Source organism: Ovis canadensis, chromosome 15 (genome assembly GCF_042477335.2).
Source record: "Ovis canadensis isolate MfBH-ARS-UI-01 breed Bighorn chromosome 15, ARS-UI_OviCan_v2, whole genome shotgun sequence".
Lineage (NCBI taxonomy): Eukaryota > Metazoa > Chordata > Mammalia > Artiodactyla > Bovidae > Ovis > Ovis canadensis.
This window is the reverse complement of record NC_091259.1, coordinates 14,446,071-14,471,102: the sequence shown is the minus strand read 5'-3', so window position 1 is coordinate 14,471,102 and position 25,032 is coordinate 14,446,071. Positions and strand designations below refer to the sequence as shown.

General features: G+C 36.6%; 1 protein-coding gene and 1 non-coding gene across 5 annotated transcripts in view; both read left to right on the top strand.

Annotated features, from left to right (window-relative positions):
• Positions 1 to 25,032, top strand: part of CEP126 (centrosomal protein 126) — a 140,540-nt gene that overhangs the window by 97,029 nt on the left and 18,479 nt on the right. For 2 of the 4 annotated variants that reach the window (XM_069554809.1, XM_069554812.1), the window contains 4 exons: positions 1,888 to 1,963; positions 3,652 to 3,861; positions 10,539 to 10,603; positions 16,197 to 16,832. In XM_069554809.1, the coding sequence (XP_069410910.1) occupies positions 1,888 to 1,963; positions 3,652 to 3,861; positions 10,539 to 10,603; positions 16,197 to 16,259 (414 nt within the window). In that variant the 3' untranslated portion in view covers positions 16,260 to 16,832. Of the gene's footprint in view, positions 1 to 1,887; positions 1,964 to 3,651; positions 3,862 to 10,538; positions 10,604 to 16,196; positions 16,833 to 25,032 lie in introns of those variants that run through there. The other 2 variants (XM_069554811.1, XM_069554810.1) reach the window with 2 other exon arrangements.
• On the top strand, positions 21,529 to 21,678 carry LOC138421439 (small nucleolar RNA SNORA57). Its single transcript, XR_011249515.1, has one exon. It is a non-coding gene; the product is annotated as a small nucleolar RNA SNORA57 (small nucleolar RNA).

Below are 25,032 nucleotides of genomic sequence, written 5' to 3'. Positions count from 1 at the left end.
GCCATTCCTATTGTCCTCTCTAAATTCATCTGTTTTCCTGTGTCTTTTTCTGTTCTTCTGTGTGTTGCTCCTTTGCATTCTATCCTGCTGCCTTTAGAGACCGTTTCTATTCTTCTCAGAAGTTCCACTTCCGCTTTCACATACACGTCTTTCACTCCACTTACACATCTACAAAAGTCTCGTTAGCTTTAAAACAGGTCAGTGTTTCCTGACTCAAAACAAAGTTTTGAAGTTTAATTTTTTTCATCCCTATTGTTTTGTTTTGATTTTTGGTTTGGGGTTGAGTTTGGTTTTGTTTTCACTCAAGAGGGTAAACAAGAATTCAGTTACTATAGCACTGGCTCTTATCACCTTGTTATTAGGAAATGTATTTTATCACACTGGATTTTTCCCAACCACTACTTCTCTGTGCAGAGAATCTAAAAGAGGTCAGTTCAGTTCAGTCACTCAGTCGTGTCCAGCTCTCTGTGACCCCATAAACCACAGCACGCCAGGCCTCCCTGTCCATCAGCAACTCCCGGAGTTTACTCAAACTCATGTCCATTGAGTCGGTGATGCCATCCAACCATCTCATCCACTGTTGTCCCCTTATCCTCCTACCCTCAATCTTTCCCAGCATCAGGGTCTTTTCAGATGAGTCAGCCCCTCACATCAGGTGGCCAAAATACTGGAGTTTCAGCTTTAGCATCAGTCTTTCCAATGAACACCCAGGACTGATCTCCTTTAGTATGGACTGGTTGGATCTCCTTGCAGTCCAAGGGACTCTCAAGAGTCTTCTCCAACACAATGAAACATTTTAAAAAGCACAATTGCCACTTTGTTTCATGGTCTCAGTCCAGGTTGTCTCAAGTCTATAATGGAGATCAGGCAAGGCTATGAGAGCTATTGAAGCAGGGTTTTTGCAGAAACCTGCCTCAGTTACTCTTAGTTAGACTGAACAAAGGCTAGGTATAGTGATAGCCAGGCAACTTTATCTAAGAATCATTTCTTAAAGTGGAACAGAACAAGAGTAAGGAATCAAAGCAGACCATATCCAGGGAAAGAGAGTTGGTATCACTCGAGAGTGTTGAATGGAAATGCTAGTTGCCAGAGCTCTGATATTTCTTATTTCCCAGTTCTGCGCAGCATTGAGGCAGATGTTTCTTTTTTAATTATTGTCATCTAAGATGCTTGCTTATCTTTGGCATAAAGCCACAATCAGAGACTTCTGGTTAGTAATTGTCACCTACCCTTACAATGATAAACTAGCCTTAGGGTAATTTTTTACCTTTCCTTTAGTTAATACTTTAGATTAACACCCACCTTACCTCCCTCTTACAAATGTCTGAGATGATATTGCAATCTGAAAATGTACCAAAATTGACATAAAACATTTTTCTAATCCTTAGTTACCATGAAAGTGGAAGTTACTCAGTTGTGTCCGACTCTTTGGGACCTCATGGACTATACGGTTCATGGAATTCTCCAGGCGAGAATACTAGAGTGGGTAGCCTTTCCCTTCTCTGGGGCATCTTCCCAACCCAGGGATCGAACCTAGGTCTCCCGCATTGCAGGTGGATTCTTTACCAGCTGAGTCTCAAGGGAAGCCCAAGAATACTGGAGTGGGTAGTGTATCCCTTTTCTAGGAAATCTTCCTGACCTAGGAATCAAACAGGGGTGCCCTGCACTGCAGGCAGATTCTTTACCTACTGAGCTATCAGGTAAGCCATTTAGTTAGAAAGGGCTTATTCCAGTAATTCTTAATTTCTGCTCCCCAAAAAAAGGAAATATGTATTATATGAATAGTGATAATTGAAAATAAAAACTGCAAATAAAATTTTTAAGCCAATATATATCACTAATTTTAAATATGGAATTATATTCTGATTTAATACTCTATTTTTATAGAATTTTGGACAAAATATCCAGCTAAGTTCAAGTGAACCAAAACAAACTACAAGGGGTACTTCTAATATTGAAGAAGGTATGTTTTAATTTAAACATTTTCCTCTTAGCTTTGTTCCCAATGATTTCTTTTCTGTTGTTCTTATACATATTTTCCAAAGTTCTTACATATCACATGACTGTTACACCACCAATTAGGACCTGAATTCATCTTAACCTGCACATTTAGACTGTTGCCAGTTGTTATTTGTTCTAAATAATAATATATTGAACATCTTTCTACATCCGATTTTTTCCTATTTGGTGATTTCCATATTTATATACCCAGAATTAAAATTAGAGTACCTGGCTTAATTGGCACCCAACTAATATTTATTGAATGAAACTCTGTGTATTAAATGAGTACTGCTGCTGCTAATGCTGCTAAATCTCTTCAGTTGTGTCCGACTCTGTGCGACCCCATAGACGGCAGCCCACCAGGCTCCGCTGTCCCTGGGATTCTCCAGGCAAGAACACTGGAGTGGGTACTAGGTCAAAGGAAATAAATTTTGTTGTGGCTTTTTTTATAAATTCCTGTAGCATTTTCATGAAAAGTATTATTCAAAATTCTTCTGGGGTGTATGTGAACTTGAGGTAAATATCACATCTATTATTTGCATATATGACAGAGAAATGGTGTGTTATTAGTTTTTATTTGAGTACCTTTTTACTAATAATAAGCTTAATTGTTTCTGTATGTATATTTATTTTAGTGAATTATTTCTTCATATTCTTTTTTCCTATAAATATTGGAGTTTTAGTATTTTCTCACTCATTTCTGCAAACTCTTTAAATATCAAGGATTCTGATCCTTATGCTAGTTACAAATGTTTTTACTACTTTATTATGTGCATTTTATTCCACTTATGTTTTATTTTCACATATAGAAGTCTTACTTTACATTTTTTCATTTAAGAAATAATTATTGAGAGCTAATTTCCTGCCTGCAACTGAATATTTTGGATACATAATAATTAACCAAACATATAAAAGTCTTGGCCTTCAGAATTTAAAATCTATTAGGGAAGACCAACCTTTAAAAATTTGTCTTTGGTTTTGTTGTAGTGATTTGTGCATTACCAAAGACACTTTCCAATGAAGAAAGTTAGAAATGTTTCTTTTTCCTCTAGATTACTTTAATGATTTGATTCATTAAATTTAACTCTTTAATTCCTTTGAAATTTGTTTAAATAGACGATGTGAAGTGAAACTCCAAAGTGCTTATTTTATAAGCAACAAGCTAAGTTATTAGACTCATCTTCTTTGAAGTATTTGATCCTTCTTTAGTCATATGGTTTTTTATTTGGTCAGTTTCTAAGCTTTCAGTTCTGTCCAGCTGATCATCTAATTTTCTACAGTTTCTGTAAGTTCCTTTTCTCTTATCATCATAATTGCTATTATAAGACAATCTACTTCGTCTCTTTATTCTACCAATGAATAATAAAAACAACACAGAAATAATCTACATATACATAATGTATTTTTTCCTTAGTTAAACACTCTATGAACTTTTATTACCTCACTGCCATCATTTTGAGTATCTGTTTTTTAATTAGGGATGGGAAAATGCTAGATATAGAAGACCTTGATAAATAAAATGCAAAGTAACAAAAGACTTACTGGGTTTCTGTTTGTAAAATTAATACATACAGGCATGTCAGTTATGTATAAGGAGAGATCCCAAAGACAAAAAGGGATCAAAGAATAGTTAATATAAAATTTCTGTAGTTTCAGGCAGTACTTCTGAATTTTTGATGGCTGAAAATCTAGTGAAAGCTTCAGTGCCTGAGGATGAGATTCTAACTGTCATGAATAGCAAGCAGCTACAGCAAACAAATCTGGATTTAAATAAAATGCAGCAATTTAACATCTGTGCACTATCAGCTGAAGAACAAAAGATCCTGCAGTCCCTTAATCATCTCAATGAAAGATTATACTGTAAGTATGGAAGAACAATTTTTGTACACAGGAAATTTTGTATTTTATTCTTAGACAATTTTTATTTAAAATTTAATTTAAAAATTGAAAATGAAAATGCAAAATGTATCCAGATTATCACCTATTTGAACCAAGTATATAACAATTTAAAATTTATCTGAATGTATATACTATTTCAAATATACTGTATTCGTATCATTTACAATGATACCAGTTTCACTGGCAGACTTAATTGTCTTTTGGCAATGTGTGAATATACTTCCACTTCAGCAATGTGACAAGCTAGTTATCTGTACTTACCATCCATCTAAAACAACCATAAATTCAGGATTGTTGTTGTCATTCAGTTAGTAAGTCGTGTCCAACTCTTTGTCAGCCCATGAACTGCAGCATGCCAGGCCTCCCCATCCTTCACTGTCTTCCTGAGTTTGCTCAAACTCATGTCCATTGAGTCAGTGATCCCATCCAATCATCTCATCTTCTGTATTTACCATCCATCAAAAACAACCATAAATTCAGGATTATGTACTTTAAAATCTTAAATATAGCAATAAGATGGTAAGAATATAGAAATTCATAGGACCAGGAACTAATATAAATAAGAACCTAAAGTGATAAAGAGAGTACTGCTGCTAGCTTTTGTCTTGAGAACATTTAACCCACAGAGTGAAACTGAGCTTTGCTTTTCATGGCCTCACGGAAAAATGGGAACAGAAGACAAAATCCATGGCCTACTTAATATGAGTAGTCTATGGAAGACCCTCCCATCCTAAAGTTGGGCCTACCGAGGAGCTACATCCTATGCAGTCTCAGACTCCCAGAGAGACAAAGAGAGAGGTTAAAAAAAAAAAAGCTTGCCTAACAAGTTTCAAAATTAAACAGATGAGGGGAGAAGACATGCAAGCTTTTTTCACCCCTCTGTATGTCTGTATAGAATGTAACTCTTTAAGAGGTTTTTGTCAACAGCAGTCTCTTACTAAAGGAAATTCTAAAGAACATACTTTAGCAAACCAAAAGTGATCTCAGATGGGCAAACATTGAGAGGGTAAATTTGAACAAACATTGTATAAAAAAATAATAAATGTAATTAAAAAGTAGTATGTGATTCAAAGAGAAAACAGAATTTAAATACCTATCAAAAATATTACATAAATTGGAGAACATAAATGGTGTTAAAGTGTACTAGAATTCTTGTATGGTTATCGAATTGAATAAAGATAGAGATTAACTTTGTGCATGCTTGCTAAGTCACTTCAGTCATGTCCTGCTCTTAGCAATCCTATGGACTGCAGCCTGCCAGGCTCCTCTGTCCATGAGAGACAGAAATTAACCTTAAATGTTGATGAAAAAAGTATGTCTGTGCTAATTACTAAGATTACAGAGGAAAACTAGTCTAGATGAATTATTATCAGATGAAATTGACTATAAAGCAGAAAACATTACTGGATATAAAAAAAGATGACTTCATGATGATCAAAGTTTTAATACAGGAAAAATCTATAAAATATTTTCATTGTATAAACATTTAAAAACATAGCCTCAAAATGTATAAAGTGTTTTTTAGCCATGGCTAGGGGATATTTCAACATTAATTATAATTAATTACAATCAGTAATTGATAGAACAAATAGACTGAAAAAATTGATATGTAAGAATCAAACATGATTAACATTCTTGATCAAAGGGACACATTCTTTGTAGGCACACATAGAACATTTCTTAAAATGAACCAATATTATACTATAAAACACACTGACGCACTTCAAAGGATTGGAGTAATGCACATCCTCTGACCACATGCAATTGAGCTAAACATGAGTAACAAAAAATAACCATTAAGAAAAACATTTCTAAACAAACCAATGTTCTGGAAAATTAACCATAATCAAAACTACAAGCTATTTAGATGTGAACAATAATAAAAATATTTTCTGTATGTATGTATTTATCAAGGTCTCTCAACCTTGTCACTACAGACATTTTTGGTCGATAATCATTTGTTGTGGGGGGCTGTTCATGCCTTGTACCATACTTAGCAGTATCTCTGGCTTTGAAAATCATAGAATGTCCCCATCATGATAAGTGTCTTCAGACATAGCCAGATGTTCTCTGAATGGCAAAAAGAAAATTACTATGGTTAAGAACTACTGAATATTTTTTATATGTAATATATATATCAATATATATGTATATACTGTGTGCATGTATATATTCCACTTTTGCATAAAATGTAGAAAACTGGAATATATCAATCACACACTAAGAATGAGAAAAAACAGATAAACAACAAAAACGTAGGTTTTCTTGAACCCATTAGAGAGCTGAGATCCCATCACAACGAAGTAGCCTGACATCCGAGGAAAGACAGGAACTTCAGAGGAGAGACAACATGAGCATTGGCTCCCCTGTGGCAGAATATGGTGAAATGCCAGATTCCATACAAGCTGATGTTAGAAATTATGTTTAAATTGCTAACAGATAAATGTGGGCTATTACTAGAATATAAAACCCCTGGGAGCCACAGACACAAGAGGAGTTCACACAGCTCACAGATTCTTCTTTATAAACTTATACTATGTGTTCATAAGAAAAAGAGCAGAACAGGAGACTAGAGGAATACTTTCTCAGTGATGCAGTCTTGGAGAAAGGGAGCAGCCATCACTGTAGGAAAGGTATCGAGCTCCATGCAGAACCTTCTTTTCTGCAGAATGAAGGTCTAGGCTTCCCAGATGGCACTAGGGGTAAAGAATCCACCTGCCAAAGCAGGAGACAAAAGAGATGTGCGTTTGATACCTGGGTCAGGAAGGGTCAGGAAGATCCCCTGGAGTGGGAAATGGTACCCACTCCAGTATTCTTGCCTGAAAAATTCCATGGGCAGAGGAACCTGGTGGGCTACAGTCCATTGGGGTGCAAAGATTTGGACATGACTGAGCAACTGAGCACACACACACAGGTATTGGGATAGAGGCAGCAAACTTTGCTGATTGCCCTCAAGGCACAAGTGAAGACTTACTGGGTGTAGCATAAAGATAAGAGAAGTAGGCTTCTACTCTTGGGGCAGAAAGGAGGCAGAGACCCAGATTATTAGAGATATCATGCTATTGGAGAAGGGGCACAAAATTGTCTTGCACAAAACCTTCCAAAGATATAGTGGACAAAGTGGACTGCCCTGGAAAGGAGGAGGAGAATGACTGAGGAGACATAGAGGACCTGCCTAAGACTAAGCCTGGAGCAGGACAACAGAAAAACTCCACTACTCCCCCACTACAAGGCCAGCGAGTACCAAAAAACAAGCAATGGAAATCAGCTGGAGAAAAGCAAGAGCATAGAGTCTTGTGGTACTGTGCAGACACACAGGGAGGCAAAAACTGAAAGTAGAGGGGGAAATTTAAGGGAAAAACCTCTGACACCTGCAAAAGCACAAAATAACACTAGAGAATTTTGAAACCATTGATGTACTGAAGGTAACCATAGCAACAATAAAACTCAAACTGAGTTGATTAATGACACACACACATACATACACACCAACTGTCTAACAGAAAAGACATGCCCATTTTCTGGCACAAACATATTTACCTCAAACAAGAAATTCAGCATTCAGTCAAAACTTATAAAGCAAGGAAAAAAACTCATAGTCAGGGGACAAAGCAATTAACACAGTGAGACACAGAATGCCCAGAAGTTGAAACTGTTAATAGATAATTTTAAATAACTATGACTAATATGACTAATATGTTAAAGGTTAGGGAAAGGTGGGCCACATGGGAGATTACAAGCCTGAACAGATAAGAATTTCAGCAGAGAGATGGAAACCATACAAAAGGATCAAATGGAAATGTGAGAAATAGGAACACTGTTAACAGAAATGAGTAATGTATTCTATGTACTTGTCAGTAGATTCAACAAAGCTGAGGAAAGATTTATGAATTTGAAGATAGGTGAGAGAAAATTTCCAAACTGAAACACCAGGAGAAAAAACAACAAGTTTGAAGGAAAACACCAGAACAGAGGATCTAAGAGCCATGGAACAATATAAACCAGTCTAACAAACATCTGATTGGGATCCCAGTGTGAGAAGTTGCAGCCTTTGTCACTGGAATGAGCTACCGATTAGATTTAGGTAAAGCCCATAGGATGAGAACCCGTTCTTGGGTCCCAAGTAGCTATAAAGAACTTCTGGGGTCATTTTGAGACAAGTTGTTTGTCATTTCATGTTGCAACAATTGGGCACCAAATAGAAAAGAAATTAAATTGAGCTCCTACTACATAATATACGTAAAAATCAGTTACAAGGTGATTAAAGATTACATGTGAAAAAATATATATATAAAGCTTATAGGAGGTAGTATAGAAAATATTTGTAATCTCAGGATTTCAAGGAAGGATTTCTTAAGTAGAGCACAAGGATCATAATCCATAGAGGAAAAAGATAATAAATTTGGCTGTATTAAAGTTATAAACTTTTCTTCATTTCAGAACATTAAAAGAATGAAAAGGCAGGCCACAAAACAAAATTTAATACATCATTCAAATATATAAAGAACTTCTATATATCAATAAGAAAAGTCAATTTAGTAGAAAAATAGGTGTGGGAAGATGAACAGGAACTTCAAAACAAAGAAAATGCAAATGACAATAAACACTAATAGATTATTCAACATTATTAGTAATGCAAAATAAAACAATGAGATACAGTTATATACTCATCAGAAAGACATGAGTTTAAAAGCGTGGCAATGCTAAGTGTTGGCAAAGACATACAGCAGTTAGCTCTCTGATAATGCTGATGGGAATGTAAACTGAGGCAATCTTTTAGAAAATATTTTGCTACCCATGTAATAAATTGAACATGAACATACCCTACAACCTAGCAATTTTACTTCTAGGTGCATATCTAGAGAAAACTGCACATGTGTATCAAGAAACATGTATAAGTATGTGTAGTGTGTGTGTGTGAGTTGCTTAGTCATGTCTGACTCTTTTCAACCCGGAGTGTAGCCCGTTAAGTTCCTCTGTCCATGGGATTCTCTAGGCAACAATACTGGAGTGGGTTGCCATTCCCTTCTCCAGGGGATAGAGATCATCATAACAACAAAAGCCAAGAATTTTAAAACATATGTATATGCACATATGTATATATATATATGGTATATTCAGGTTCTGGATTACTATTCAACAAGGAAAATGAACAGCTACACACATGGAAAACTAGAGCTACACACGTCATCATGGATGAATCCAAATAATATATAATTTTGAGCAAAATAAGACAAACCACAGAAATACTTTTTATGTAAATCTCTGCTGCTGCTGCTGCTGCGGCTGCTGCTGCTAAGTCGCTTCAGTCGTGTCTGACTCTGTGCGACCCCATAGACAGCAGCCCACCAGATTCCCCCATCCCTGGGATTCTCCAGGCAAGAACACTGGAGTGGGTTGCCATTTCCTTCTCCAATGCATGAAAGTGAAAAGTGAAAGGTAAGTCGCTCAGTCGTGTCCGACTCTTTGCGACCTCATGGACTGCAGCCTACCAGGCTCCTCTGTCCATGGGATTTTTCAGGCAAGAATACTGGAGTGGGGTGCCAGTGCCTTCTCCATGTAAAGCTCAGAAACGTGCAAAACTAGACAATTATTTGGGGGATATGCACACATGTATTAAACCTATAAAGAAGCAAAGCCAGTTTAGTGCATTACCTCTGTGAGCAAGGGAAGAGAGTGCAATCCCCAGAGCAGCTGAGGTATTCCAGGATTTCTCCAAAGTGATGATAATGTTCAAATATCTTAGTCTAGGTAGTTACACAAGACATTAGCTTTATTATTACTAACTAAAATATGCACATATGTTTTACATACTCTTTGTGTTAATTTCAAAATTAAATACTTAATACATTAATAAAAGACAGGGTGCTGAATCTACAAAAGCAATACATAACTAAAGCTGTAGGTTTACGATGTAAAATTATGCGGCTATGCTGTGCTCAGTAGCCTCCACCTCTTGGCGACCCCATGGACCATAGCTCACCAGGCTCCTCTGTCCATGGGATTTTCCAGGCAAGAATACTGGAGTGGGTTGCCATTGCCTTCTCCAAAAATTAAGCAGATAAAGAATAAAAGCATCAAGTCAGTTTTTTTGGAGGGTTCTTTTTTTCCTTTAGATATTTTCACACATCTTAAATACTTCATATAAAAGATTCTGTCTTAATTTTTTTTCTTTTGTCCAGATCCTTGCTATTATATGGACAAAGGCAAAAACATTGAAAAGGCAAGAGCTGACCAAATTACTAAACTTTTTGCACCTCAATAGCTAAACATCTCCTCCTTTTTCCTGAGATCCTCCAAGAATGAAATTTGTTTTTTGTTTAAAAAGAAGATAGAAAAATAAAAAAAAAGAAGATAGAAAAATTTTAATGAAAAAATAACCATGCAAATGATTCAAATAATCATTTGAATAAAGATTGGTATGGAACAGTCAAAGCACTAGGAATGTCTTTTTAGGAAAACATAAATAATTGTTTTTAATCAAATTAACTCTTGACTGTTTCTGAGGACAATATGGAAAAAGTTTCATATTCAGTTTTGAATATTTTGACACATCAGAATTTGATATTTGATTCTTTAGCCAGTCCTTTCAATATATATAACTAAATTATTTATATATCATGGTATAATTATTTCAGATATACAAGAAACCATTTGCAAAAATCCATCCATCAAAAGTACTTTACAAATAATACCACTTCTGGTAAGTATTTTCAGAGTATTTTTTGTTTTCTTGTTTTAGGAAACATCATATTTTTATATGTAAGAATTCTTTATTGATAATAATTTTTCTTGAGATTGACTTTTAGGAAGCTTTTCTCCCCAATCAACTTTTTAATTATAAGATGTTTTATTAGAATCAAGGAAATAGCCTCTCATTTAAAAAATCATAATATAAAGATTTTTACATTGAGAGCATTTCATCAGTTGACGGATGGTAACCATTAACTTTCTCTCCAAACACGTTACTCTTCCTTATTTTAACAGTAACATCAGTCAGCAACCTTCCTTTTTCAGGGAAAATGGTATAAATTCACAGAATTATGACATCAAAATTACTCCATTCCCCTCCTCCATCAATACAGTTTCATTTGCCATATTCTGCCTGGAGATTTGAACATTTTATTTTTGTTTGCCCATCTGTCTGCTGTTTTTATTTTATTTTATTTTACTTTTCATTTAGATCCACCAGCTGTTGACATTTTGCTATCCTTGGTTTATCTGATATATGGATGGATGGGCAGATGAAAGAGGAGAGTAGAATAGGTGGGCTCGGATAGGACAGGGTAGATGGGACAGAAGATGCATAGTTACACACACACAAAAAAATATACTTTAATGAACTGCTTTAAAGTGTAGACATGGTGATACTTCCCCTCTAATACCCCAGCATACAGAAATTCACCTACATCATCAAAATCATCACACCAAGAAATTTAATATCACATATTATTTGATATACATTCCACATTCAAAGTTCTTCAGTTGTCTAAAAAAGAACTCTCTGTGGCTATTTTATTTCTCTGATCCAGGATCTAACCCAGGATTATAATGTTTCATTTGGTTGTCGTATCTTTTAACCTAGAAAAGTCTCTTCTCTTTTTTAATCTTTCATCTACATTGACACTTGTGAAGCATCCTGACTGATTATATTGAATACCCTGTAATCTGGATTTGTCTGATTGTTTTCTCATGATTAGATTCAGGTTATTTTTTAATTTTTTTATTCAGGTTATTATGAATGCAGAGTTCTCAGTTTATGTTTTCATAGCCTGTTTTTCTTCTAATCACTTGGTCTTATTTCTACCTGTATCTTGCCTTCGCATCTTCTGTTTAACTATTTTTTTATCTATAGTCCCGAAAACAGATGTCCACACTTTCAGATGTCCAAGCTTAGTTCTTCTCTTTGGAATAAAGTGCATGGGCTTTCGATGTACTTTGGTTTTTTAAAAGATTTCAAAATTTGTTCTTCGGTCTTCACTGTATTTTATGTATGTAAAATTATTTAATATGAAAGTCTAAAAAGGCAATATATAACCATATTCTTACACTTTCTGTATGTACTGCTGCTAAGTTGCCACAGTCATGTCCGACTCTGTGCGACCCCATAGACAGCAGCCCACCAGGCTCCCCCATCCCTGGGATTCTCCAGGCAAGAACACTGGAGTGGGTTGCCATTTCCTTCTCCAATGCATGAAAGTGAAAAGTGAAAGTGCAAGAGACCATTAAAATTGTATTTTCCAGGACACCTGTAGTATAGCCTATTTCTAGTCAATAGAGATTTTTCCAAAAAATATTTCTATCTCTTTAAATGGCAAAAATGTCTGTTCAAAAGTATTTGTTATTTTGGAGATATTGCAGATAAGCTTTTTATCAGTGTTTTTTTCTTTTTCATTCATCTCCAATGTTTTCCTATCCATATGAACAAGAATTTTGTTTTTAAATTATAATGCTATATTATAGCTTTACAATGTACAAGTATTATGTAGTTAATTCAGAAACTGAATTTCTCCACCTAGAAATATATAATATCTATCAGGTACCCAATACTAAAAACCCAAATGTCATTGGTTTAACATTGGAGAATTGATGTTTCATTCCCAGAAGTTGTATATCTCTCTGGAAAATTCGCAACCTGAGTGAAGTTTATATATTAATCCACCACCCCCCCACCCCACATATATGGCTTTATTGTTGTTGCTGTTTGCATATTTACCCCATTCAATTGCCCTTTGGGATGTTCCCCCCATACCAGTGCTTGATAGTGTTGATCTGGGTTTCTCATCTCAAGCATAGAAGTAAACTGATGTATTTTTTCTTCCTAATGTGTTTAGTATAAATTTTAAAAGATACTTTATCACTTTAAAAAATCATTCTGAAAGGTGTAAAATCATTTAAATCATTTGAAACCATTATCTAGAAAGAACAATAATGGATTTCTAATAGGGGGATTTCAGGCACTTTAATACTTGGGTTAAAGGAATAATTCTAAGCAGAAGAGCCACCTCAGTATCTTTCATAGCACAGTCAACTGCTATTGCTTATAGCAAGTGCTGTTCTGAGATTTTTCAGAAGAAAAGTATTCAACCCACTCTTTCCTGTATTCCTTCATTGAACACTCATAATCACTTTAATAGTATCCACCCCCATAGAGTACTGATTAGCATTATGTGAGATAATCACCCATGTAAAGCACTTAGAATAGAACCTATAATATAGCATGTGCTAAATACATTTTAAGTTGCACTATTATTATTATTGCCACCTCAGCTTCCCAGGTGGCTCAGATGGTAAAGAATCGCCTGCAATGTGGGAGACCTGGGTTCGATCCCTGGGTCAGGAAGATCCCCTAGAGAAGGAAATGGCAACCCACTCCAGTATTCCTGCCTGGAGAATCCCATGGACAGAGGAGCCTGGTGGGCTACAGTCGATGGGATCACAAAGAGTCAGACACGACTGAGCAACTAACACACGTGGTCATCTTACTAGCTTAAATTATCTCCAAAAAAAGTGACATTCCAAAAAGTATTTACATGAAATTTACATGCAAAGTGTAACTTCTCTTCTAAAAAATAGGAATTATTCTAACAACAATTTTTAATCCCACAGTGTACAATGTCGATCTTCCATTCTAGCCAAACATGTTTAATGTATTTAATGGGAATCAAGTTTGCAGTCCTCTGCTCTGCTTTCATGTTTTTCTCATGCTTTACTTACGTTCTTCCCCAATTCCTATCTGCACTATATTTTTGCTCTACTCTTCAGACACAACCCTCTAAGCTGCAGTTTAATGTTACTTCTCCCATGAAGCATCCTGCAACCAATACTCTATGGTACTGTTGTCTATGATACACTAAGCCTCCTCTGAACTTATTACTGCAGTATATCTGGTTTTATACATATATATTCCATATGCACTTTGTTAGTTGTCTTTCTAAGTGAATAATTTTCTTTGGATCTTAGAGGCTTTTTTTCACTTATCTGTCCACTTCATAGAAATTTGCAAAATATTGGTGGAGATTATATGGCTTTTTTATACATGGTCTGTGAATATATAAATTATCCACATTTTCCAGGCTTCATTAAAACGCAGTGAACCTGAAACTTTTTTTAATATTCTAAGGATTCTATGCTCCATAAGAGTACCACTGTTTCTAGCATTCTTCCAAAGGCCTCTACTGAGTGTTGTTTAATCTGTTTGTTTGCTTTGGCTGCGCAGGCTTTCTCCAATTGTGGGCTCACAGGCTCCTCTGGTTGCAGAGCGCCGGCTCCAGAGCACACTGGCTCAGCTGTCCTGTCAGCTGAGGTCTTGGTTTCCCGACCACGACCACACCCACAGCCCTGTGGGCTCCCAGCCACCGGGCCACCTGGGAAGCCCCTGAGTGTTAACATTTAATCAATAATAGTCTTTGTGGCAACTGAACATTTTTGAGATATAATTAGAAGAAAGGAAACTCACACTTACTAGGCTCCTGCCATTGAAAAGCACTGTACCAAATGGTCTCATAGATATATTCTTCTGTTTAATCTTCTAAGTTGGCGACATTAAGTGATTTTCTCAACTCTCAGAACTGTGATGAGTTCTGGTGATGAGTTCTCAGTGATGAGTCAGGGTTTACACTTTCCCATCTTCCCCCCAAAATCTGTTCTACCTTTTATAACCCTTATTTCAATCAATGACACCATTGTCCACCAAATTTCCCAGAGAGAAATTTATATCTTATCCAGGCTTCTCATTCTCCCTTAACCCCTAGTCAATAAATCCTCCCAATAATAAAGTGCATCTCAAATCCGCTGACTCCTCTCTATTTCTACTATTATCTTAGTTTAATAATTCTTCATGTCTCATCTAGACCATTTCAACAGCCTCCCTTTTTGCTCTCACCACTGCGTCTTTCACACCATCGCCATCAGAGTAATCTTTTTAAAGCACAAGTATGAACATAACACTCTCTTTCGTAAAACCCAATCTCAGTAGTTACCCATCACCTGAAAGATAAAATTAAGACTTCCCTGGTGGTACCTTGAATAAGAATCCGTCTGCCAGTGCAGGGGACAGGGTTCAATCCCTGGCCCAGGAAGATTCCACATGCCACAGAGCAGCTAAGCCCATGTACCACAACTACTGAGCCCGTGCTCTAGGGCCTATGAGCCACAGCTGCAGAGCCCACGCAACTGCTGAAGCCCCTTCACCTAGAGCCTGTGTTCTGCAACAAGAGAAGTCACCCCAATGCAGCAAAGAGCAGCCACTGTTTGCCACAGCTAAAAAAAGCCAGTGCAGCAACAAAGACCCAGTGCACCCAAAAATAAATAAATAGATAATGAAAAGTAATTTTTAAAAACTCCAGAGAACTACACTCAAGAGCTTTTCACTCTCATCTCCAGTTGCTCCACAGGTCATAATTTACATACTCTTTGAGTAAGAAGCAGGTCTCCCTGGAACTTCTTGCAGCATCCCGGGCCCACGCTGCTCCCACTGCTTCACAGGAGTGCTCCTAAATTCCTCTCTCCTCTATTCTTTAAGACTTGACTTCAGTGTCATCCCCCGATACGCTTACCCAGCTCAGACTCTGTTTTACCCAAAATTTAGAAGTTCTTTTTGGCAACCATAGAAGTCTGATATTTTCTTTTTGTAAAAATTATTATATTTGTCTATTTTTATTCACTTAACAAATATAGACTTAGTTCTTCCCCTGTGTCAGGATGGGACTCAAAAGCAGAAAACACTTTCCTATCCTCAAGTAAGGAAGTAAGTCTGTGCATTACAATACAGGATAAAAGGGTTACTGCAGGGCAGCCTCCAGGCCCTCCCATAATTTTTCAATATAAAAACAAGGAATCTTAGAAGCAGAATTTTCAGTTTGGAATATTTTACCTGCTTTTTTAATAAAACAAATTTAATGAATTTTTAACAATCACCTTCCCAAGAACTTCTTTAGCCTAACATTGTTAAACTATTCCTAGGGTATTATATGGGCTCCAAGTGATTCCTGTAGAAAATAAAATTATTAAATTTTGACCATTTACACAGCAGGTTATGATTTTTAAAAAGCACCTCTAAGTACATCTTACCAATAGCAAAGAGTAAAGATTATGAACCATTATAATTAGTATGATGCCTTACATAAAGTGATAGTCATCATGTTGAGATTGATGTTTATGTAGCATTTGAGGAATTGAATTACGAGTTCAGTCTTATTAAAATCTGTAATATGTAAGGAGATCCACCTATCAGATTTTACCTTAAAGAATATGAATACTACAGTAAAAGAATATATTCTGAAATTATGTTACAGAACAGCCAGCCAAGGACCAGTCCATCTCCTGATGTTGGATCCAGATCACAGAGAAAATACTGATGAGTATAACAGTAGCTATTAAATGGGATCATTATTTTTGAGAATCTCCTATAAATATATATTTATGTGTTTGTTAATTATTAAAATAAAATACCATCAAATAACATGAACAATGGAGATAAATTGATTGATTTACATTTATGCTTATAATACTTTATTATGTATTTTATTGATAAATACATTTTTAATAAATGAAAATACTGCACTGTTTTTAATGAGAATGCTACTGGAAATAAATTCATTGTATTTGAAAAGTAAGATATTTTATTATTCAAATTAGTTCAGGAGCTTGTTTTGCTGAAATTCCTAATAAATCCTAAATTTTTGTAGAATGGTGTAAAAAGTTTATGATTAATAATACCTCTCATAAATAGTAATTTTATTTGTTTAGGACTTTGAAGGATCTCTGTACTTTGGAGATGTTACTATAGGGTCTTATTCTCAATTCTACATGTTCAGAAATTAAAGTTATTGCTTTTTAAAGGGGTGATTGGTCTCTAAAGAATTGGCTTTACTAGCAAAGCTCATGAGGCAAATGATAAATATGAAAAATAAACTGCAATCCCAACTGGATTACTTAAATTGTCTGATCAGTATGTTCTTTTCCCAATGAGAATGTCTATTTTCTTTAAGTATAGAAACAAAACCAAAAGTTGTATGATCATTAAAAAAAGTTGTTTTCATAAAATTAAGATAGTCTCCTACATCCTTTTGAAGAAGGAAATGGCTACCCACTCCAGGATTCTTGCCTGGAAAATTCCATGGACAGAGGAACCTGGCGGCCACAGTCCATGGGATCAGAGTCGGCCACGACTGAGTACATCAGCAGCATACATCCTTTTATCAAGTATTTCTACTTCATGCTCTCATCACTTCTCATCTGGACTATTTCAAAATGAATCTCTTACCTCTGGCACCAATAAGGCTTCTAGAGTGGCATTTCTAAAGTGTGAGTGAAGTGACCAGAATGAAAATCATATCAATCCCAACTTAAATGTCTTTAGAGCTTCCTCTCTGGCTGCTAAAGAAATTTTACACACCTGAGCATGGCATGTAAGGCTCTTCATATCCTGAGTCCTCCCCGTTTACCTACATCATCTTTACCAACTCTCTCACCACACCACTTATTTCAGCGTACTGAACTCTTTACAGACCCCCAAATACAACCTGCTATTTCATGCCTCTCTGCCTGTACATATTCCCTTGATACTATCTTGGAATATCTTCCTTTTCACTCTACTTACATCTGCTGATAAACTTTAATTCATTCTTTTAAATTCTGTTTAGGTTAAATTTCCTCCCAATTTTTTCTAGTAATCATCTCCACTACCTGCAAATCTCCACTACATATAAATTTGTACCCTACATTATAATTATTTGTGTGCATAAATGTCTGTTCTTCTAGATCAAGAGAATTCTAGAAGATAGAAATTGTCCTTAATTTGTGCCCTTTGAAATTAAAATAAGGTACATACTGGCAGATCAAAATAACAAAGGAAAAAATATTCAATTGTTCAATTTGTTGAGCCCCTTACTGTGTGCTAGGTACTGCTTTGTGTGCTAGGGATACAATAAAAAACAAAACTTAACTGTCTGCCACTATGGAATTTAAATTTTAGTGAGAATTACAGATTTTAAAACATAAGACTATAATATTAGATAGTTATAACATACTATAATATCAGATAACACTGAATGGAAACCAGAGCATGGTAAGGGACAGAGAATGATGGGAGTATTATTTTAGACAGAGAGGTAAAGTGCTCAGAGAAGGGCTCTGAGAAACTGACATTTGGGTACATATGTGAGTGAGGTACAGTGGCCTCAGGATGGAAAAGGTCAGTTTTCATTCCAATCCCAAAAAGGGCAATGTCAAAGATGTTCAAACTACCACACAATTGCACTTATCTCACACACTGGCAAAGTAATGCTCAAAATCCTCCAAGCCAGGCTTCAACAGTACATGAACTGTGAACTTCCAGATGTTCAAGCTGGATTTAGAAAAGGCAGAGGAACCAGAGATCAGATTGCCAACATCTGTTGGATCATCGAGAAAGCAAGAGAGTTCCAGAAAAACATCTACTTCTGCTTTCTTGACTTTGCCAAAGCCTTGACTGTATGGATCATAACAAACTGTGGAAAATTCTGAAAGAGATGGGAATACCAGACCACCTGACCCACCTGTTCAGAAATTTGCATGCAGGTCAAGAAGCAACAGTTAGAACTGGACATGAAACACCTGACTGGTTCCAAATAGGAAAAGGAGGACGTCAAGGCTGTATATTGTCACCCTGCTTATTTAACTTATATGCAGAGTACATCATGAGAAATGCTGGGCTGGATGAAGCACAAGCTGGAATCAAGATTGCCGGGAGAAATATTAATAATCTCATATATGCAGATGACACCACCCTTATGGCAGAAAGTGAAGAATTAAAGAGCTTCTTGATAAAAGTGAAAGAGGGGAGTTAAAAAGTTGCCTTAAAACAACTAATCTCAAAATATACAAGCAACTTATGCAGCTCAATTCCAGAAAAATAAACGACCCAATCAAAAAATGGGCCAAAGAACTAAATAGACATTTCTCCAAAGAAGACATATGGATGGCTAACAAATGCATGAAAAGATGCTCAACATCACTCATTATCAGAGAAATGCAAATCAAGACCACAATGAGGTACCATTTCACACCAGTCAGAATGGCTGCGATCCAAAAGTCTACAAGCAATAAATGCTGGAGAGGGTGTGGAGAAAAGGGAACCCTCTTACACTGTTGGTGGGAATGCAAACTAGCACAGCCACTATGGAGAACAGTGTGGAGATTCCTTTAAAAACTGGAAATAGAACTGCCTTATGACCCAGCAATCCCACTGCTGGGCATACACACTGAGGAAACCAGAATTGAAAGAGACATGTGTACCCCAATATTCATTGCAGCACTGTTTATAATAGCCAGGACATGGAAGCAACCTAGATGTCCATCAGCAGATGAATGAATAAGAAAGCTGTGGTACATATACACAGTGGAATGTTACTCAGCCATTAAAAAGAATAATTTGAATCAGTTCTAATGAGGTGGATGAAACTGGAACCTATTATACAGAGTGAAGTAAGCCAGAAAGAAAAACACCAATACAGTATACTAACGCATATATATGGAATCTAGAAAGATGGTAATGATAACCCTGTATGTGAGACAGCAAAAGAAACACGGATGTATAGAACAGTCTTTTGTACTCTGTGGGAGAGGGTGAGAGTGGGATGATTTGGGAGAATGGCATTGAAACATGTATACTATCATGTAAGAAACGAATCACCAGTCTAGGTTCGATACAGGATACAGGATGCTTGGGGCTGGTGCACTGGGATGATCCAGAGAGATGATATCAGGAGAGTGGTGGGAGAGGGGTTCAGGATTGGGAACTCATGTACACCCGTGGTGGATTCATGTCAATGTATGGCAAAACCAATACAGTATTGTAAAGCAAAAAATAAATAAATAAATAAATTATTAAGAGCAAAAAATAATAATAAAAATAAAATTTAAATTAAAAAAAAAACAAAAATAATGAGAACAAGAGTTGTAAAACTAACTGCTCACATTCAGTGGTCCTTATTTATACATTATGGCTAGCTTAAAAATTATCTTAGAATTTCTTTTTTTTTTATTCCATGGGTAAACACCATAATTTATGGTGACAATGATTTTGAAATACAAAAATAGATTTTCTTTTTTTTTTTACTTTTTTTAATTAAAGTATAGTTGATTTACAGAGTTGTGTTAGTTTTAGGTATACAGCAAAGTGATTTAGTTATATATCTTTTTTCAGATTCTTTTCCTTTATGGGTTATTATAAAATGTTAAGTATAGTTCCCTGTCCTATACAATAGGTCCTTGTTGGTTATTTTTTTCTACATAGTAGTGTGTATATATTAATCCCAAACTCCTAATTTCTGACTCCCCACAGCTTTCTCCTTTGGTAATCATAAGCTTGTTTTCTCTATCTGTAAATCTATTTCTGTTTTGTATATAAGTCCATTCTTATGTGAGACAGCAAAAGAGACACAGATTTATAGAACAGTCTTTTGGACTCTGTAGGAGAGGGAGAGGGTGGGATGATTTGGGAGAATGGCATTGAAACATGTATAATATCATGTAAGAAACGAATCACCAGTCTAGGTTTGATGCAGGGTGCAGGATGCTTGGGGCTGGTGCACTGGGATGACCCAGAGGGATGGTTTGGGGGGGGAGGGGGGTTCAGGATTGGGAACACGTGTACACCCATGGCAGATTCATGTTGATGTGTGGCAAAACCAATACAATATTGTAAAGTAAATAATAATAATAATTAATAAATAAATATAAAAAAGAAAAAAAATTCAACATTCAGAAAACTAAGATCATGGCATCCAGTCCCATCACTTCATGGCAAATAGATGGGGAAACAATGGAAACAGTGACAGACTTTATATTTTGGGGGCTCCAAAATTACTTCAGATGGTGACTACAGCCATGAAATTAAAAGATGCTTTCTCCTTGGAAGAACAGCTATGACCAACCTAGACAGCATATTAAAAAGCAGAGACATTACTTTGCCAACAAATGTCCATCTAGTCAAAGCTATGGTTTTTCCAATAGTTGTGTATGGATGTGAGAGGTGGGCTATAAAGAAAGCTGAGCACCAAAGAATTGATGCTTTTGAACTGTGGTGTTGGAGAAGACTCTTGAGAGTCCCTTGGACTGCAAGGAGATCCAACCAGTCCATCCTAAAATAAATCAGTCCTGAATATTCATTGGAAGGACTGATTCTGAAGCTGAAACTCCAGTACTTTGGCCACCTGATGTGAAGAGCTGACTCATTTGAAAAGACCCTGATGCTGGGAAAGATTGAAGGCAGAAGGAGAAGGGGACGGCAGGGGATGAGATGATTGGATGGCATCACTGACTCAATGGACATGGGTTTGAGTGGACTCCGAGAGTTGGTGATGGACAGGGAGGCCTGGCGTGCTGCAGGGTCACAAAGAGTCTGACACGACTGAGCGACTGAACTGAACTGAACTGATTCGGTTACCATAGTCCAGAGACAGCTTAAACCCACCCAAGGTCATGACCAACTGAAAGAAAAAGTATTTGTACATTCTTATTTGGAATGTATAAGAGTAGAATTTGATAAGGCAATAAAAAATTTAGAGCTCAGATTTTAAAAAATAGAAAGTTGCTTGCCTCTACCAGTAAACATTTTGGACTTTTTTTTATGCCATCAATACACCTCTGTGAATCAGGATGGCATTAAACAACTTTCCCTTCAGTCCTGGTCATGTGCAGAGGTCCAGAAAGGGCTGTGGCCCTCTCTGTGTCATGCGTTTGTTACTACTGGCTTCCAGTCCATGAGTACTAACCTTGAGCACCCAGACATCAGGCTTCAGAGCAGTAGGGTTCAGCAGGCTCCTCCCCGAGGTACTGACTCGTTCTCCTTTGATATCAGGTCTGGAGAGCCGCGCTGGGAGCCTGAGCTGTGCTCACCTCTCCTCTCCCACTTCACATTTCAAACAATGAAGGCTGTTCTACAGGAAAATAAATAAAACCAAATTATATTCCCATGGGGTAATCAGGCAAGATGGGTGTGCCATGATGTTTGTGAAGCATTTCAAACATCTTAAATGAAAACGTGTTATTTTTTAAGACAAGGATTCATATTTATGTATTGCTGTGAATGTATTCATCAGCCTCCTACATGCTAAAGCAATTCCATAGTTAATATTCCTTAACTTTAATCCCTTTCATTTGTACATCAAAGAATATCTCTAAACAAGGGATAGTTAAAAAGTAATTAAAAATCCAAAGTCAGGCTAGACCAGGATAACCTCACTAGTAAACTGGTAAAGCAGGACAAGATTTGTACTTTACTATGGCATCTGGTCCCATCACTTCATAGGAAATAGATGGGGAAACAGTGGAAACAGTGTCAGACTTTATTTTGGGGGGCTCCAAAATCACTGCAGATGGTGATTGCAGCCATGAAAGTAAAAGACGTTTACTCCTTGGAAGAAAAGTTATGACCAACCTAGATAGCATATTCAGAAGCAGAGACGTTACTTTGCCAACAAAGGTCCGTCTAGTCAAGGCTATGGTTTTTCCAGTGGTCATGTATGGATGCGAGAATTGGACTGTGAAGAAAGCTGAGTGCCAAAGAATTGATCCTTTCGAACTGTGGTGTTGGAGAAGACTCTTGAGAGTCCCCTGGACTGCAAGGAGATCCAACCAGTCCATTCTGAAGGAGATCAGCCCTAGGATTTCTTTGAAGGGAATGATGCTGAAGCTGAAACTCCAATACTTTGGCCACCTCATGCGAAGAGTTGACTCATTGGAAAAGACTCTGATGCTGAGAGGGATTGGGGGCAGGAGGAGAAGGGGATGACAGAGGATGAGATGGCTGGATGGCATCACTGACTCGATGGACATGAGTCTGAAATGAACTCCGGGAGTTGGTGATGGACAGGGAGGCCTGGAGTGCTGCGATTCACGGGGTCGCAAAGAGTCGGACACGACTGAGCGACTGAACTGAACTGAACTGAATACATTATGACATTGTCCTTTTATGACACTGAAATATGACCAGAATCCCCATGCAGTATTGGCCCTGTGTGTATGTGTATGTGTGGCTGGCAGTCAATCATGTCCAGCTCTTTGTGACCCCATGGACTATAGCCTGCCAGGCTCCTCTGCCCATGAATTCTCCAGGCAAGAATTGATAACCATTCTTGCCTGAAGGAATGGCTGGAGTGGGTAGCCATTCCTTCTCCAGAGGATCTTCCTGACCCAGGTATTGAACCTGGTCTCACGCATTCCAGGCAGATTCTTTACTGTCTGAGCCACCAGGGAAGCAAGCCCATTATTCGCCCTAACTCCTCCGAAAAGAGATGTTATAATTTTAGGCCAGAGTGGCTTCATTAAATAAGAAAAGTAGAAGGACAAAGAATATACATTCCTTGCAAATTAAAGTGAAAATGAATAGTGTATTGCATGCAACCAAAGTGAACACTAAGTAAGAATGTGAAATACATACATTTCAAATAATGTAAGAAAAGTGCCTTATAACACTGAGTTTTAACTTTTAGGGGAAAAAAAAAGAATTCTCTTTCAAATTGAGAAGGTAAACTTAGAAGAATCCAAAGAAAATATCACTTTCCTCAATGAATAAACTTATAAAACTCACTACAAGGTAAAATAATCTCTTAGGCAAAGAATATCAAAAAAAAATTTTTTTTAAATTAGACACATCTGTGAGACACAGAGCTTCTAGTAACTCATAAAAAATTTAGACAGGTTTATCTTTATAACTGGTGTCAGAGAGGATACTTGCTTCCAAGAGCATGGAAGAATATATGGATATTTGAACTAAGGATGAGTCTGGAAATTTTTTAAACAGATGTCTTAATTATAAAATAAGGGAGGACAAATTATAGATAGATACATCCTATGTCTTGATAAAATTTTATGAAGTGGACACACCTATGTAACCACAACCTACATGAAGATATAGAGCATTACTAGGACCCCAAAGTATTATACATTACCCCCCAAAGATAATTGCCATTCTGATTTATATCACCAGAGATTTAATTTGTCCATTTTGGGCCTTTATATAAATAAAATCATACTGGGAAATATATATATATATACATGTATATAATATTAAAATAAGCATCAGAGAGGATTGCCAATGACCTCATTTTAAATCCATGTTGGCAAAGCATGTGAAAAGATGCTCAACATCACTAAATTAGAGAAATATAAATCAAAACTACAATGAGCTATCACCTCACATCAATCAGAATTCACCAAAAAGTACGCAAACAATAAATGCTAGAGAGGGTGTGGAGAAAAAGGAACCCTCCTACACTGTTGGTGGGAATGTAAATTGGTACAACCGCTATGAGGTTCCTTAAAAAACTGAAAATAAGTTGTCATATAATCCAGCAATCCCACTCCTGGCACATATGCAGAGAAAACCATAATTATAAAAAATGCATGCACTCCACTGTTAATTACAGTGCTGTTTACCACAGCCAAGACATAGAAGCAGCCTAAATGTCCATCTACAGAGGGATGGATAAAGAATATATATATATAGTGGGATGTATATATATAGTGGAATATTACTCAGCCTTAAAGAATGAAATAATGCTATTTGCAGCAACATGGATGAACATAGAGCTTGTCATACTGAGTGATGTAAGTCAGACAGATAAAGACAAATATCATATGATACTGCTTATATGTGGAATCTAAAAAAATGACACAAATGAATTTATTTATAAAACAGAAATAGAGTCACAGATGTAGGAAGCAATCTTGTGGTTACTAGGGGGGAAGGCATGAAAAGGATAAATTGGGAAATTGAGATTGACATATACATGCTATTAAATATAAAACAGATAACTAATAAAGACCTGAAGGCAGGAGGAGAAGGGGATGACAGAGGATGAGATGGTTGGATGACACCACCGACTCAGTGGACATGAGTTTGAGCAAACTCTGGGAGATGGTGAAGGACAGGGAAGCCTGGAGTGCTGCAGTCCATAGAGTCGCAAAGAGTTGGACATGACTGAGCAATTGAACAACAGCAAATAATGACCTACTGTGTATCACAGAGAGCCTTACTCAATACTCTGTAATGACCTACATGGGAAAAGAATCTTTAAAAGAGTGGGTATATGTATACATATAACTGATTCACTTAGCTGTACAGCAGAAATGAAGTAGTTGGTC